The sequence below is a fragment of the Oryx dammah genome, unplaced genomic scaffold, assembly GCF_014754425.2.
Source record: "Oryx dammah isolate SB20612 unplaced genomic scaffold, SCBI_Odam_1.1 HiC_scaffold_26, whole genome shotgun sequence".
Taxonomy (NCBI): Eukaryota; Metazoa; Chordata; class Mammalia; order Artiodactyla; family Bovidae; genus Oryx; species Oryx dammah.
This window is the reverse complement of record NW_024070210.1, coordinates 79,029,685-79,043,195: the sequence shown is the minus strand read 5'-3', so window position 1 is coordinate 79,043,195 and position 13,511 is coordinate 79,029,685. Positions and strand designations below refer to the sequence as shown.

Sequence of the window (13,511 nt, the reverse complement as noted above, 5' to 3'; positions counted from 1 at the left end):
GGGACACTTTTTCCTTCTAAGCATATTTTGGGTGGCTTGATTCCTCTGCTTTCAGCATTTGTGTCACTTCCGTGGGAAGTGCTAGGCTCAGTAGTGGGGCAAACATGGAGCTCAGTCTGGGATGGTGGTGGTGGGGTCTTCCATGTTCAAGAGACCTGGTTTGGGGGTTTGTCTGCTGGGACCTGTGGCTTGACCATATCGAATTTTTTGTCCCTTATTCTTGACAACCACCTGTCCCTCCCCTGCAGGGGGTTGGGGGGGGATGCTACAATAACAAAATGCAACTACCCACTGACAAATCCCACCGCATTGGATCTGGGGGTCCTGTCTTTGTAGAAAGACACATGTGCTCCCTTTATTATTGTCCTTTGTGATCTACTGCCCCTTAAACTACAGCGGGAAAGGAGTGCAAGGCCATGGCATCTGGGGAAAGACAAATGAAGTTTGGTAAGATTGCAGAAAAGAGGGGCTGGGAGTCAGGACTATGGGGGTTCCACCTCTACACTGGAAAAGGAGACGGTCCCTTAGAGAGCATACCCTCCTCCTTCAAGGGCGGCCTAGGCTCAGAACAAAAGATGGAGGTATGCAGAGAAGGGGGAGGGCGGGCCAGAGCAGGCAGTGGGAATGGGAGACAGATAAGAGGTTGAAGGCTAGATCTGGAAAAGCAACACAACAGAAGCAGGAAAAGTGTGGGAGACAGAAAAGTCGACCATCAGCAAAATCTAAGATCCAAGAATTGCACTGGTCAGCCAGAGAGGAAGGAGGTAGTGGGGGGCAGGGGTGGAGAAGAGGGGAGGGAAAACAAGGGAAGGAATAAAGGAGGCTGGACAGAAATTATTTCAGGTAGAAAGTTCCATAAATCCTAGAGATCCAGGAACTATCACATTTTGTGGCAGGAAAATGGAAAAGCCCAGTACTCTGTACTGTAATGGGTCCTTTTTCTCTCAGAAATCCATGGGGGGAGCCATGACCAATAAAATGAAAGGTTTCCCGGGGCCTGTGCAGCTAAGGGACTTATGGAAGTACATGGTGGCTACTAGGTGCCCATTACACAGTGACTGTTTGGGGACTGAGTACCTCAGGGCTCCCCTACACAAATGGAAGTCGGGAAATCTGGACCAACCAACCTTTGGAATTCAGTCAGAACCACAGAAACCTCGGGATCCAACTCTTCAGCAGAACATGCAACACCCAAGCTGGCTCTTCCCATGTCTGCCTTCCCAGTGGGAGTATCCTCTAGGGCCAGCTATCTGAAGTGTAGGAAAACTGATACTATTTTCTTGCCAAAAAGTAGAGCTCAGCTAGAAAGCCTTTTGCATCAAAATATTTATTAAATGCATTACTGCATGTGGCCTCAACTGTGTATGGGCTGTTAAAGGCTTGACTGCCTGGCTAAAACCAGGAAAACTGTTGCCCCCTTTTTCATGTTTGCGGAGCAGCTACTACTGCTCATAGTTGGGCCAGTATGGCTTGTAAAAGAGGGAGTAAATACTCCAGAGCAAGATTCTGCTGAACTGGAATGGAGCTGGGGGTGAGGGGACTGAGTCAACCCTTCCAGGCAGTGGTTTTATAACCCGTTCTTGGTATCCATCCTTTTGCCCTGATGGGGAACATAAGGCTTTCTTCTGGCAGGGAAGACACATCCAGGTACTAGAAAAGAAAGCCAGAGACAGGCTTGGGAAGGGAGACACGAATTGCTTTTTTATTGACTTGGTCCTGGGTTTTGTAGTAGAGCCCCTTTGGGTTTAAGAGCATTCTGCTGCTTCCTTTTTTCTTCCTGCAACTTCTCCTGCTGTCTGAGCTGCCATGCTTGTAATCCAGCATCCATTTCCTGTGACAGCAGTACAACTCGTCTCTGAAACAGACAGGAAAACAGTGTGGATAACATCTGGGGCTTGAGCTCTGCACCATATATCCTTTCATTCACAGATCAAAGTCAGGTTTCGGCTGGAAAGTGACACCACTGACTGGGGAAGGGGTGGAACAAGGTCCTGGGCTGGCAAGCAGGAGGAAGGAAGCAAAATGGGTGTCTACCATTGGTTCCTGCCCTAGGAGTGCCCCAGTCTATCCTCCCTTCTCACAGTACTGTTAAAACCTTCAGCGCATAAAACCTCCAAGTGAGCAGTACGTGTCAGCTTAGGTGCCAACTCAGGACAAATTACAATTTAAATGTTCTCCAGCCAGTTACAGTTTGTCCTGGCTGGAGATCTAGCCACTCACCGCAAACTTTTCCCTTTGGGCTTTTCTTCGAAGCTGGCCTTTCATTGGAGGAGCAGGGCGGCCATCTGCAAATAGAATTGAAAGGAAAGGCAAGTGTTAAAGCCTACAGTACCCTGGCCAAGTGGCTGTGACAGCAAAAGAGGGAAGAACCAATCTCAAGCTCCTCTTCTATTTCATACCCACTGTAGCTTCATTCCCCTAGAACACTTCCTTCGTCTTCAATGGTGAAGTATGCCAGAACCACCAAGAAGAAACTCCTAGGCATGTTCCTACTCTACTCTACTTACCCCTCATTAGCCTAGAACTCAAGGTCCTTTGTGATGCTGAATCTCCTGTTTTATCTTCAGAAACCCTCCACTCAAGCAATTGGATTATTATTCTACTCACCACTGAGTCCTTGCTGAATTCTATCTCACTCCATAATGAAATATCCTCTTTTCCTTTCCTTTCAGCCAAATTCTCATTCTTAGGCCTACCCCTAGCCCTACTTGTCCCAGAATCCCTTCTCTAACCTCTTCAACTCTGTCACTCTCTTCTGAAAGAAATGCATCTCCATCATTTAATATTTATCTATTTGGGGACATTTAAGGGCTATATGCAGGTCAGGAAGCAACAGTTTGAACTGGACATGGAACAACAGACTGGTTCCAAACAGGAAAAGGAGTATGTCAAGGCTGTATATTGTCACCCTGCTTATTTAACTTCTATGCAGAGTACATCATGTGAAACGCTGAGCTGGAAGAAGCACAAGGTGGAATCAAGATTGCCGGGAGAAATATTAATAACCTCAGATATGCAGATGACACCACACTTACGGCAGAAAGTGAAGAGGAACTAAAAAGCCTCTTGATGAAAGTGAAAGAGGAGAGTGAAAAAGTTGGTTTAAAGCTCAACATTCAGAAAACTAAGATCATGGCATCCGGTCCCATCACTTCATGGCAAACAGATGGGGAAAACAGTGGAAACAGTGTTAGACTTTATTTTTTGGGGCTCCAAAATCACTGCAGATGGTGACTGCAGCCATGAAATTAAAAGCCGCTTACTCCTTGGAAGGAAAGTTATGAGCAACCTAGATAGCATATTCAAAGGCAGAGACAATACTTTGCCAACAAAGGCCCATCTAGTCAAGGCTATGGTTTTTCCAGTGGTCATGTATGGATATGAGAGTTGGACTGTGAAGAAAGCTGAGTGCCAAAGAATTGATGCTTTTGAACTGTGGTGCTGGAGGAGACTCTTGAGAGTCCCTTGGACTGCAAGGAGTCCATTCTGAAGGAGATCAACCCTGGGTGTTCACTGGAAGGACTGATGCTAAAGCTGAAACTCCAATACTAGCCACCTCATGCGAAGAGTTGACTCATTGGAAAAGACTCTGATGCTGGGAGGGATTGGGGGCAGGAGGAGAAGGGGACGACAGAGGATGAGATGGCTGGATGGCATCACCGACTAGATGGACGTGAGTTTGAGTGAACTCTGGGAGTTGGTGATGGACAGGGAGCCCTGGCATTCTGCCATTCATGGAGTCGCAAAGAGTTGGACACGACTGAGTGACTGAACTGAATTGAACTGAAGGGCTTCCCTGTAGCTCAGACAGTAAAGAATCTGTCTGCAATGCAGGAGACCTGGGTTTGATCTCTGGCTCAGGAAGATCCCCTGGAGAAAGGAATGGCAATCCACTCCAGTATCCTTGCCTGGAGAATCCCATGGACAGAGGAACCTACTACTTGGGGATATTTACTATACTACTGATTATTTTTAGTCTTATTTAGCTATCTCAAATTCTTCTGGAAAGGGGCAGAGCATTGAAATATTAATTAATCTTTAAAATGTCATGCTTTGTTTTACCAGCTAAGACTTTAAGTTCCTTGGGATCAAGGATTATATCCCTTATTTTCACTGTAATATAAATAGTGTAGGCATATAATAAAAATCTCATAATCATCTGCTGATTTGCTGGAAAAAAGAAAAATGCAGTATCTTGATCTCAAGTAGTTTATAACGGAGAATAAAAGGATACTTTCTACAAAGAAAGAGAGTGAAAACACTGCCAAAGTTCGAAGGCAAGACAAATAGATATTATTTATCAAGAAAGGGAACCAATACTGTGTACATCAGGTGTTTTACATTGGATGTTTCATTTTCTCCTTACAAGAACCACCTGAGATAGGTATCCTTTTACAGAAGTGGAAACTGAGAGATACAATTAAGTAACTTGTCCAAGACCATAAAGTTAGCAAGTAGAGAAGCAAGCCTGGATTAAGAACCAACTCTAGGACTTTCCTGGTGGTCCAGTGTATAAGAGTCTGATTTCCAATGCAGGGGACATGCTGTGGGGCAACTAAGCCTGCTGTGCCACAATAGGAGCTAAGATCCCACGTGTCTTGAGGCCAAAAAACAAAAAGAAAAAAACCACCAAGACATAAAAAAACAGAAACAATACTGTAACAAATTCAACAAAGACTTTAAAAATGGTCCGCATTAAAAAAAAAAACAGGTTTATATCCATATAAATGGCAACCCTCTCCAGGACTCTTGCCTGGAGAATTCTAAGGACAGAGGAGCCTGGTGGACTAGAGATGGCAAAGAGTGAGACAGACTGTGTGACTGACTTTCACTCTTTTTCTTCATACTCCTATAAACTATACTCCATGCTGTTGAAGGGGGCCTGGTCTCTGCCCAGTTCTAGTCTTGGCTTTGCTATTACATAGCTGTGTGCTCCCAGGCAATTTACTTCTTTAGGCCTCAATTTTCCCACCTCTGAACTGGAATTCCAGTGGAGTGGCGAATGGCTTCAGCTTTTCTAAGGTCCTTCTTTCTTAGGGCTTTTTTTTTTTTTTTAAAGTAAGAAAGCTTTCCCAAAGGGAACCCACCATGCTCTGCCCTCACACTTCTAAGCCTCTCTCAGAGGATCATTTAGGCAGCCTTTCAAAGAGCTCTCCCTGCATTTGGTAACAAACTCTCAACAATGTACTACTCACACAGAAGGGCAGTTCTTTGTAACTATCTAAAAATTTTTATTATTTACTTGGCTGTACCAGGTCTTGGTTGTGGGTGGCCTGCCCCATCTTTAGCTCCTGCAAGCAAACTCTCAGTTGTGGCACGTGGATTTAGTGCTCCGATCAGATCGAACCCAGGCTCCCTGCATTGGGAGCACGGAGTCCTCGCCACTGAACCACCAGTGAAGTCCCCTTCCTAACTCTGAAAAAAATCACGTCCCTCTTTGACAACACAAAGTCTTGTCTCTCCCCGGTGACCCCCTAAATCAGAATTATTTTCTGCTTATCCCCACAAGCCGAGAGGTTCCGTCCAGGTTTCCTTTCCACAGGTGTAGTTTAATTCACAAAGTAAACAGCAGGGCTTCTTCCCTCCCAACGCCAAACATAAAGTTCAGTAAGTTGTCCGCTCAGACACACCTCCACTTTGACACTCCTTCCCCCTACTCCCCGCTCCGCTACGTCTAGGGGCGTTCCTGCAGGGTGAAAATCTCCGAAGTGGAGTTAACTGTCAGATCAGCGCTCACCCGCGTATGACCAGTCTGGGAGCTCCGTAAGGGGCCCGTAGCCGGAGGGGTTGGCAGCAAGTCCCTGCCTGGATGGAGAAAAACAGTTCGGTGAGGACTCAGGCCAACTTCTGACCCCCCAGTTTCTTCCAGACGGGCACTCACCGGAGTCGCCACTGGCTGCCTGCCCGAGCCGCGGCGCCGCAGTGCAGCCTCCGGACACCTGCTGGGAAAACGGGGCAGAGCTGGGAGAGAGGCCGCGCAGCCAGCCCAGGGATCCGCGGCCCGCCCCGGCAAACTCCGGAGCCCACCGACCTCACACCCACTTACTAGAGAGCAGCATACCCAAAGCAGCCATGCTGAGGCGCAGGAGCCGGAAGTGGGCGTGGCCTCGTTGGTCACGCGCGACGCTGCGCGGGAAGCAGGAAGTCGCCATCTTGAATCTAGTTTTCAAACACGGGCCCCGCCATCTTGGCTCATCGTACGGAAAAGAGGGGCAAAACTGCTTCCAGGGTGTGTTGGGGGAGAGCGGTTGTTCTGAGTATGTGTTCTTAGTGTTGGGTACGACTTTGTGGAAGTCGCGTCCTCTCAAACGAAACCATTCTGAACTGTCTTCCCCACAGCCTTCTATCTCCTCGCCGCGGTCACTAATCCTTTGAAATTTATCTCAGTTGAGTAACATCCACGTGACCTCATTCTGTCTTGTAGCATCACTGTAACATGTTTTCCTCAGCCGGAGTGAAATCTACAGTGTAGGGTTTCAGTTTTCACTCATTTATCAAAGTTGAAGAGCTTACATATGAGGAGCACTGTAGTCAGTGTGGAGAGCAAAGCAAAGGTCCCTAATTCGGATACAGCGCCAAGTCTAGAGAAAAAGAGAGGACAGTAATCATACACATTACAGTAATATTATAGCTGAGATGAGTACTGGGAAGGGAAGTAGGTGTTGCTTGTAAGCATATGAAAACTTGATCTGGAGTACAGTGTCAAAGAAGGCTTTCTTGAGGAAGCCGAATTGGCGCTAAGCTCTGATTCCATTTTTATAAAGCTACCACCGCACATTGTGTAATATCCATGCGAAAGCCTTGTGAGGCAGGTACTAGTAAGTGGCAAACCCAGATCCCGTGGCTTCTTCCCTCTTTCTTTATTTTAAATCACTTTCAGACACACTTTTATTGTGCTTTGCAAGTACTGCATTTTTTACAAACTGAAGGTTTGTAGCAACATTGCACAGAACATCTTATAAGTGCCAGATTTTTCAAAGAGCGTTCATTCACTTCCTGCCTCTGTGTCATGTTTTGGTAATTCTTGAAACATTTCAAGCTTTGGCATTACTGTTAAGGGAACTGTGACCAGTGATCTTTGATGTTACACTTGTAATGTGTTTTGACATTTTTTAGCACTTTTTCAATTAAAGTTTTTTTTTTTTCTTTAAAGACATAATGATAGGGAGAGAGTGATGGACAGAGAAGCCTGGAGTGCTGTAGTTCATGGAGTTGCAACGAGTCAGACACGACTGAACAATAACAACAAATGCTAGTCACACTTAATAGACCTAATGTTGTGTAAATGTAATGTTACATGTCCTGGGAGACTGAAAAATTCATGTCATTCTCTTTATTGTGATATTTCTTTTATTATGGTGGTCTGAACCTGAATTATCTTGAGGTATGCCTGTACTTACCCTGGGGAAGTCATTTATCTTTAATTTCTTCATTGACAAAAAAGCTGAATATATCACATTTATGAAAACATTTTTAAAATGATAACGTAAGTGAAAGTGCTATAAAAATGGTGAAGCTTTTACAGAAGTGTCCATTACTCTTGTGCTAGGCTAGACACTTAAATACATGCTGACTGGGGAAACCTGAGGGAGTGGTGTAATGGTCTATCTGGAAGTTTATCATTTCCTTCTGCAAGACTGGGAAGTTTTTCCACAGGAGGTGGCTCTGAACTGCACTTTGAAAGAGGGGAAGGGTGGATCCTGGTTTAAGAAGTAAAAGGCAGCTGTTTGGATAACAATAAGAATGGTATAGGGGAGGGCTGAACTAGAAAAAAGGATGAGAATAAAATAACCTTGGCTATAAGCCAATGGATGGACCCAAAAACTTAGCAAGGGAAGTAAGAAAATAGAGTACCACTACCATTTTACATTTGTACACTTAATTTTCAGTTATCAAAACACTTCTGTATAAATGATATAAGCACTTCTATTTAAAATTTCATAATAAACCTATAAAGTAGATAAGACAGATCAGGAAGTCACTATGGAGATTGCTTGTAATTTTCAGAGATCAGAAAATTGAACCAAAATGTGGCTGTGGATTTATTTCACAGTTGCAACAATGACTGAGTAACACTTTTCCCAAGCCACCCTCCATGTGTCTTTGGCTGGTTCTGAGAGGCCGCTGAGGCAGACAGCACTGAAATCCCATTACATAATTTACAGTTGGAGAATCAAGTAGTAGAAACCAAGGGCTGGAAAAATAAAGTCGGTGTTAACATTCAAGATTCATAGGAAAGCAGGCTGGCACTACCATCAACACTATATAAAGAAGTTAAACCAGCCTAACTCATATACTATGGGTATAAAATCATAGAAAAGGTCACATGCATTAAGGTGAACTGATAATGTAGATGATAATTTCTCCAAAGACATATGGATAGCTAATAAACACATGAAGAGATGCCCACCATCACTCATTAGAGAAATGCAAATCAAAACTACAATGATAAATCATCTCACACTAGACAGAATTGCCATAATCAAAAAATCCACAAACAATAAGTCCTGGAGAGTGTATGGAGAAAAGGGAACCCTCCTGCACTGCTGATGGGAATATAAATTGATATAGTCACTATGGAAGACAGTATGGAAGTGCCTTAAAAACCTAGGAATAAAACCACCATATGACCCAGCAATACCACTTCTAGGTATGTACCCTGAAGAAACCAAAACTGAAAAAGACACATGTACCCCAATGTTCATTGCTGCACTATTTACAATAGCTAAGACATGGAAACAACCTAGATGTCCTTTGACAGATGAATGGATAAAGAATTTGTGGTACATATACACAATGGAATATCACTCAGCCATTAAAAGGAACACATTTGAGTCAGGTCTAATGAGGTGGATGAACCTAGAACCTATTATACAGAGTGAAGTAGGTCAGAAAGAGAAAAATATCATATATTAACACATATATATGACTTCTAGATGGATGGTACTGATGAAACGTCTCAGAGCAGCAATGGAGACACAGACATAGAGAACAGACTTATGGACAAGGGTGGGGAAAGAGGGAGAAGGTGAGATGAATAGAGTAGTATGGAAGAATATACACTAACAGATGTAAGTGGAAAGCCAATGGGAATTCGTTGTATGACTCAGGGAACTCAAACTGGGGCTCTGTAACAACCTAGAGGGGTGGGAATGGGCAGGAGGTGGGAGAGAGATTCAAGAGGGAGGGGGCATATGTACACCTATGGTTAATTCATGTTAATGTATGACATAAATCAAATCAAATTGTAAAGAAATCACCAGAGATAAATAAATGTTAGAAAAAAATGTAGACAGTATGAACTCCACATGCAAAAGTGAACACATGTACTAGTTTAATAGCTGAGGGAGTCCAGGAGCCAGGGCTGGAGGATTTCAGGGCAGGATGGGAAGCTAAATCTGAAAAAACTGGGGAATGCGGGAGGGGAAAGGTCTTTGGAAGGAAGATAAGTTCAGCCTTTGACGTGGTTAGAGTGATGTGGCAGGGGGATAATCTGTGGGTTGTAAATAGCAGGAAATAGGTGTTAGGATTTTGAGAGAGAGAGAAAGAGAACTCTAGGTGCTGACAGCTAACATCATCAGCATTCTCAGGGACCTTATGGAACACTGTTGCGGGAGTGGGGGAGGGGTTTGGCACTGGGACAGCACTCTTCAGTGACTTCACCCGGCTCTAAGCCACAGGAAAGTGGCTTCATCATCCCCTAACTCAATGTCTTTCAACCTCTGGACTTCATCTGACAAAAGCTGGAGGTAACAATGGTGAGAAATATCAGGAATCTGAGCTCCATGTCTTTCCCCTTAAAGTCCTTTGCCTCTCAAGGGCGTCACACCATGGCCTGTATTTGGCGTTAACATTTTGTTTAATCACTGATGTTTTTGTCCAACACGTTTATCGTTTATTCAAATATCGTTCTGTCAGGTCTGTATACAGTAATTTCTGTATAAGTGCACTGAGAATTTTGGTTCTTTTTAAACTGTTGTGATGAATAATGATGACTGGAGAAAAAACATAAGTAAGGCTGACTCTGGGTGGCTAATTCCACCTCATTTTGCAACCTCTTCCCCTTTCAGCATTCGGTGACTAAATTCTAAGATTGAAGAAGAGCGAACTATTTGGGAAGTTTCTTGTTTCACATTCCTTCTTAGGACAGCTCAACAAAGATCTAAATCACTGTCACTCTATGCAAGAACTGTGGGAACTGACAGTCATAAACCACCCACTCACACAATACATAGCTTTGCATATTGTTTCCATATTGCTTATATAATTTATTGTAATATATTCCTTTTCTTTTTCCATGGCTGTTAAATCCTTGCTCATTCAGTATAGGCTAAATTGTGTTAAATGCCCCAGCTTCAACATGGGTAAATTATAACCTCAGGGCTACACTTTTTTTTTTTTTTTTCATGCCTTGTCCCTGGGAAGTCTCTTAAGCTATGTGCTTTTCCACCAGACAGGTCTTGAAGGTGGGTGGTTCGCTATGAATCTCTGCAGCGAATCTTTGGCTTTAAAACATGCCAAAGCTGGACTGTCCATAAGGTATACAAAAGGAAATTGTATTATTTACAAGTCATCTTTTAGTTTTAATACGTGGTGAAACATTTCCAGATTCCTTTCCTTGAATTAGCCCAGCAACTCCCTCTTTTATTGGGTCCAAGAAAGGTGCGGTGGGGACTCCAGCCTCTGCTCTGACATCTTTGGTTACGTGCTGCCTCCTGGCGGCGGCTCTACGGCCTGACACCTTCCAGCCGGGTGGAGACCACTTGCTTTAATTTGGGATCTCGAAGCTGACGCAACAGCTTCCCCGAGGGGGCGGAGAGTTGAGTCGCCCTTCCGGGAGACCCCTCCCCTGGCTCCTAGCGGGAACGTCTCCCTCCCCTCCCCCACGGGGCTTTGCGGTCCAGAGTCCCTCCGGACTTTCAGCCGAGAACGTCTCGGGGCTGGAGGCAGGGTTGCCAGGGTTTGGGGCCCTCGCCCAGACCCTCCTCGGGCCCAAGAGCTCGAGCTGGATTGGGAGGGAGGGAAGAGGAAGCTGAGCGCTCGTGGGGCGGAGGACGCCTCTAAGGGTATCCGTGGTCATTTTCATTTCCCAAGGGCAGCGCAGCCCTGGCTGAGCGAGGACAGGGCAGGGGAGCGGGTTGCGAGGCCTCTCGGTTCCCAACCTTTGCGATCTTCGACTACACCCACCACAATCCGCCCCCCACCCCCATCCTCTTCCAGCGCCTCCTGCAGCCCGGGGAGGGGCGGGGGTTGCTTGGCCAGGTGGAGGGAACGAAGGGGCCCAGGTGAGGTGAGGCCCTGGTGCCCCAGCGCAGAGCCCGCCTCGGCCTCGGCAGCCAGATCTGGACATCGGGTGCTAACCGAGCTCTCCAGAGGGCTGTGGGGACGGGCGGTGGCTGGGTCGGGGTTGGGAAGGCGAGACCTTGGGGCTGCAGACACGGAACCGTGGGCCGAAAGAGGGAAGTAACGGGCAACGACGGGGACGACGTCAAGGGGCGGGCCCGGCGAGCGAGGCTGGGGGGCAGAGTGGGAGACCCGGGCAAAGGTGAGCGCGGCGCGCCGGCCCGGCGGGGGCGGAGGGGGGAGGGGGAGGGGCGCGGGGCGCTGCGGGGGCGGGTCTGGGAAAAGAGTTCCCGCTGAAGGGTTTGTGGTTCCACTTTGCTGGAACCCACCTGCATCTGCGTGAACCTGAGCACTCGCCTCGCTCCGCCTTCGTCCCTTCTGCCCTTTCACCGCTTCGCGGACGTCGCGCCTTCTTCTCGCCGCGCCCAGACCGGCCACCTGAGCTGGGTGTGGGACAGCAGCACAGAGCTTCCGATCGATCGGGAAGGCGCGTTAATGAGGTGCTTTTTGTTTTTGTTTTCCCACTGATGAAACAGAAAGTCCCTTTCAAATCATTCTAGGCCTTCCAGTAAAACTGAGAAAACTATACTTTTTCCTTCCCTTCAACCCATTACTATCAAAAAGAGTAGATACCTTTCAAAGTTGCTTGGGAGCCAGGCCAGCAGCAGCATAGGAGGACCTGAAGAGCAAGTGCAAGACATTCCCGGAGCTCAACATGGAAACCAGTCTAGGAAGAAAGGCATTATTCATCCAGTTATTCTTCCAGCAAACCCTTTTTTGACTGTCTACACGGACCCTGCGCTGGGGGTACCGGTGAATGAAGGCGCTCTGGTGGGGCTGCGTTCTAGTGGGGGAAGTGACAACAGACAAACCCCAGGTGGTAGCCAGTGCCTTTGAAAAGAAGTCAGGCATGGGGAAGGGGCTGGAGATTGGCTGAAGGAAGAAGTTACCCCTTCTGAGACTCCTCAGGCAAGGTCTCTTGAGAGTGGTGTTTAAGGACAGACCTGAATGAAATGAGAGAGAAGGAGCAATATCATGGGGAAGAATGTTCCAGGCCAAGGGAACAGCAAATGCAGACGCCTCGAGATGACAGGGCTTGTGTGGCAACAGCAAGGGGGGCCAGCGTGGCTGGAGTGAGGGGAGGGAGGTAAGGGGCCAGTGCCAACAGGGGGCAGCCTTAGGACTGTCTTCCTAGGATTTCCCTCATTTACAACTTGGACCTGAGTCCACGGTGGGATTAAGGGGCAGGCCAGCTGGGCAAGCAGGCTGGGTCTAAAAGGGCACTGAATTATCCTGGAGTAATTCAGACTTTTGGAGCCAATGAGCTCTGATTTCTGTCTGTTGGTGAACTGTAAGTTGGCTCCCTTCCACTGACAGAATCCTTGATGACTGCTTACCTAGACCACCTGTCTCTAGACTAATTGTGCAACATGCAGGTACAGGTATTAATACAAGTTGCCTAAAGGCAGTGATCACAGCTGGAGTTGGGAAAATGCTGCACCTCGCTGTGAAGTGCCACTCCCTGAGACCTGTGCTATTGTCTACATTCAAGATCATTTGATATGCCCGCCAGGAAACTGTCTGCTTCAGAAAACTGCATGTAATGAATTCATGCCTTAAACTCTACTCTTGAAAGAATGAGGCTTCCAATTTTTATTCTGTCGGTATTCCCCCACTTCTGCTAAGTAAACATTCAACAGATATTTAAATAATCTTGGTTTGAGGGGGTGCCAACTCATTAGATTGCCCAGGGTGCCAGGGCTTGCTCTGGTCCACTTGCCTGGCTCTTACCTGGGTTGCCACCCATCACCTGAACTGGTTGGGGACCTGAGGTGTAAGTAGGTTTGCTTAGTGTTTGGGTATGCGTGTGGCCGTGCCCCCTACAACTGGCCTTCCTTGGCGCGTGTTGCCTTACATAGGGATTGAAGTGGCTGAGGCTTTTGAGATGGGAGTACAGAGTTCTAATGCCCTAACCATGGATCTTGTGCCCTGCACAGGAGCAAGGATAGTATGTGAGTGGGAGTTGAGCAGGGAATAGAATGAGGGGCTAGGGGAGTTGTAAAGGGCATCAAGGGGCTTCCCTGGTGGCTCAGTGGTAAAGAATCCACCTGCAATGCAGGAGACGCAGAAGACATGGGTTTGATTCCCAGACTGGGTAAATCCTCTGG

The 13,511-nt window shown here is 46.7% G+C and overlaps 2 protein-coding genes across 10 annotated transcripts in view; one reads left to right on the top strand and one right to left on the bottom strand.

The window, feature by feature from the left end:
* Positions 1-1,316: 1,316 nt before the first annotated feature.
* Positions 1,317-6,584, bottom strand: MRPL52 (mitochondrial ribosomal protein L52). Of its 6 annotated transcripts, none has more exons than XM_040227207.1 (5): positions 6,047-6,102; positions 5,882-5,942; positions 5,738-5,805; positions 2,221-2,285; positions 1,317-1,855 (listed from the first exon to the last, which is right to left on the bottom strand). In XM_040227207.1, exons 1-5 carry the CDS (start codon positions 6,072-6,074, stop codon positions 1,703-1,705), a joined length of 375 nt encoding a protein of 124 aa, XP_040083141.1. In that variant the 5' UTR covers positions 6,075-6,102; the 3' UTR covers positions 1,317-1,702. The 6 variants fall into 6 exon arrangements, with proteins under 6 accessions (XP_040083141.1, XP_040083143.1, XP_040083142.1 ...); XM_040227209.1 differs by having other exon boundaries at positions 6,062-6,094; XM_040227208.1 differs by having other exon boundaries at positions 5,882-5,939; positions 6,047-6,092.
* A 4,932-nt stretch (positions 6,585-11,516) lies between these two features.
* The window catches only part of SLC7A7 (solute carrier family 7 member 7), a 33,252-nt gene continuing 31,257 nt past the window's right edge, over positions 11,517-13,511 (top strand). The window contains exons 1-2 of one of the 4 annotated variants that reach the window (XM_040227203.1): positions 11,523-11,545; positions 11,773-11,843. The gene's annotated coding sequence lies outside the window, so the exon portion shown is untranslated. Of the gene's footprint in view, positions 11,546-11,622; positions 11,844-13,511 lie in introns of those variants that run through there. The other 3 variants (XM_040227202.1, XM_040227204.1, XM_040227201.1) reach the window with 3 other exon arrangements.

Excerpts from the sequence above, each read along its gene's own strand:
- MRPL52 (XM_040227207.1), bottom strand. The coding sequence starts at position 6,074 with ATGGCTGCTTTGGGTATGCTGCTCTCTA. Across the intron at positions 5,943-6,046 it reads TTTGGGTATGCTGCTCTCTA|CAGGTGTCCGGAGGCTGCAC; the intron begins GTAAGTGGGTGT and ends CCGTTTTCCCAG. Across the intron at positions 5,806-5,881 it reads GGCAGCCAGTGGCGACTCCG|GCAGGGACTTGCTGCCAACC; the intron begins GTGAGTGCCCGT and ends TTCTCCATCCAG.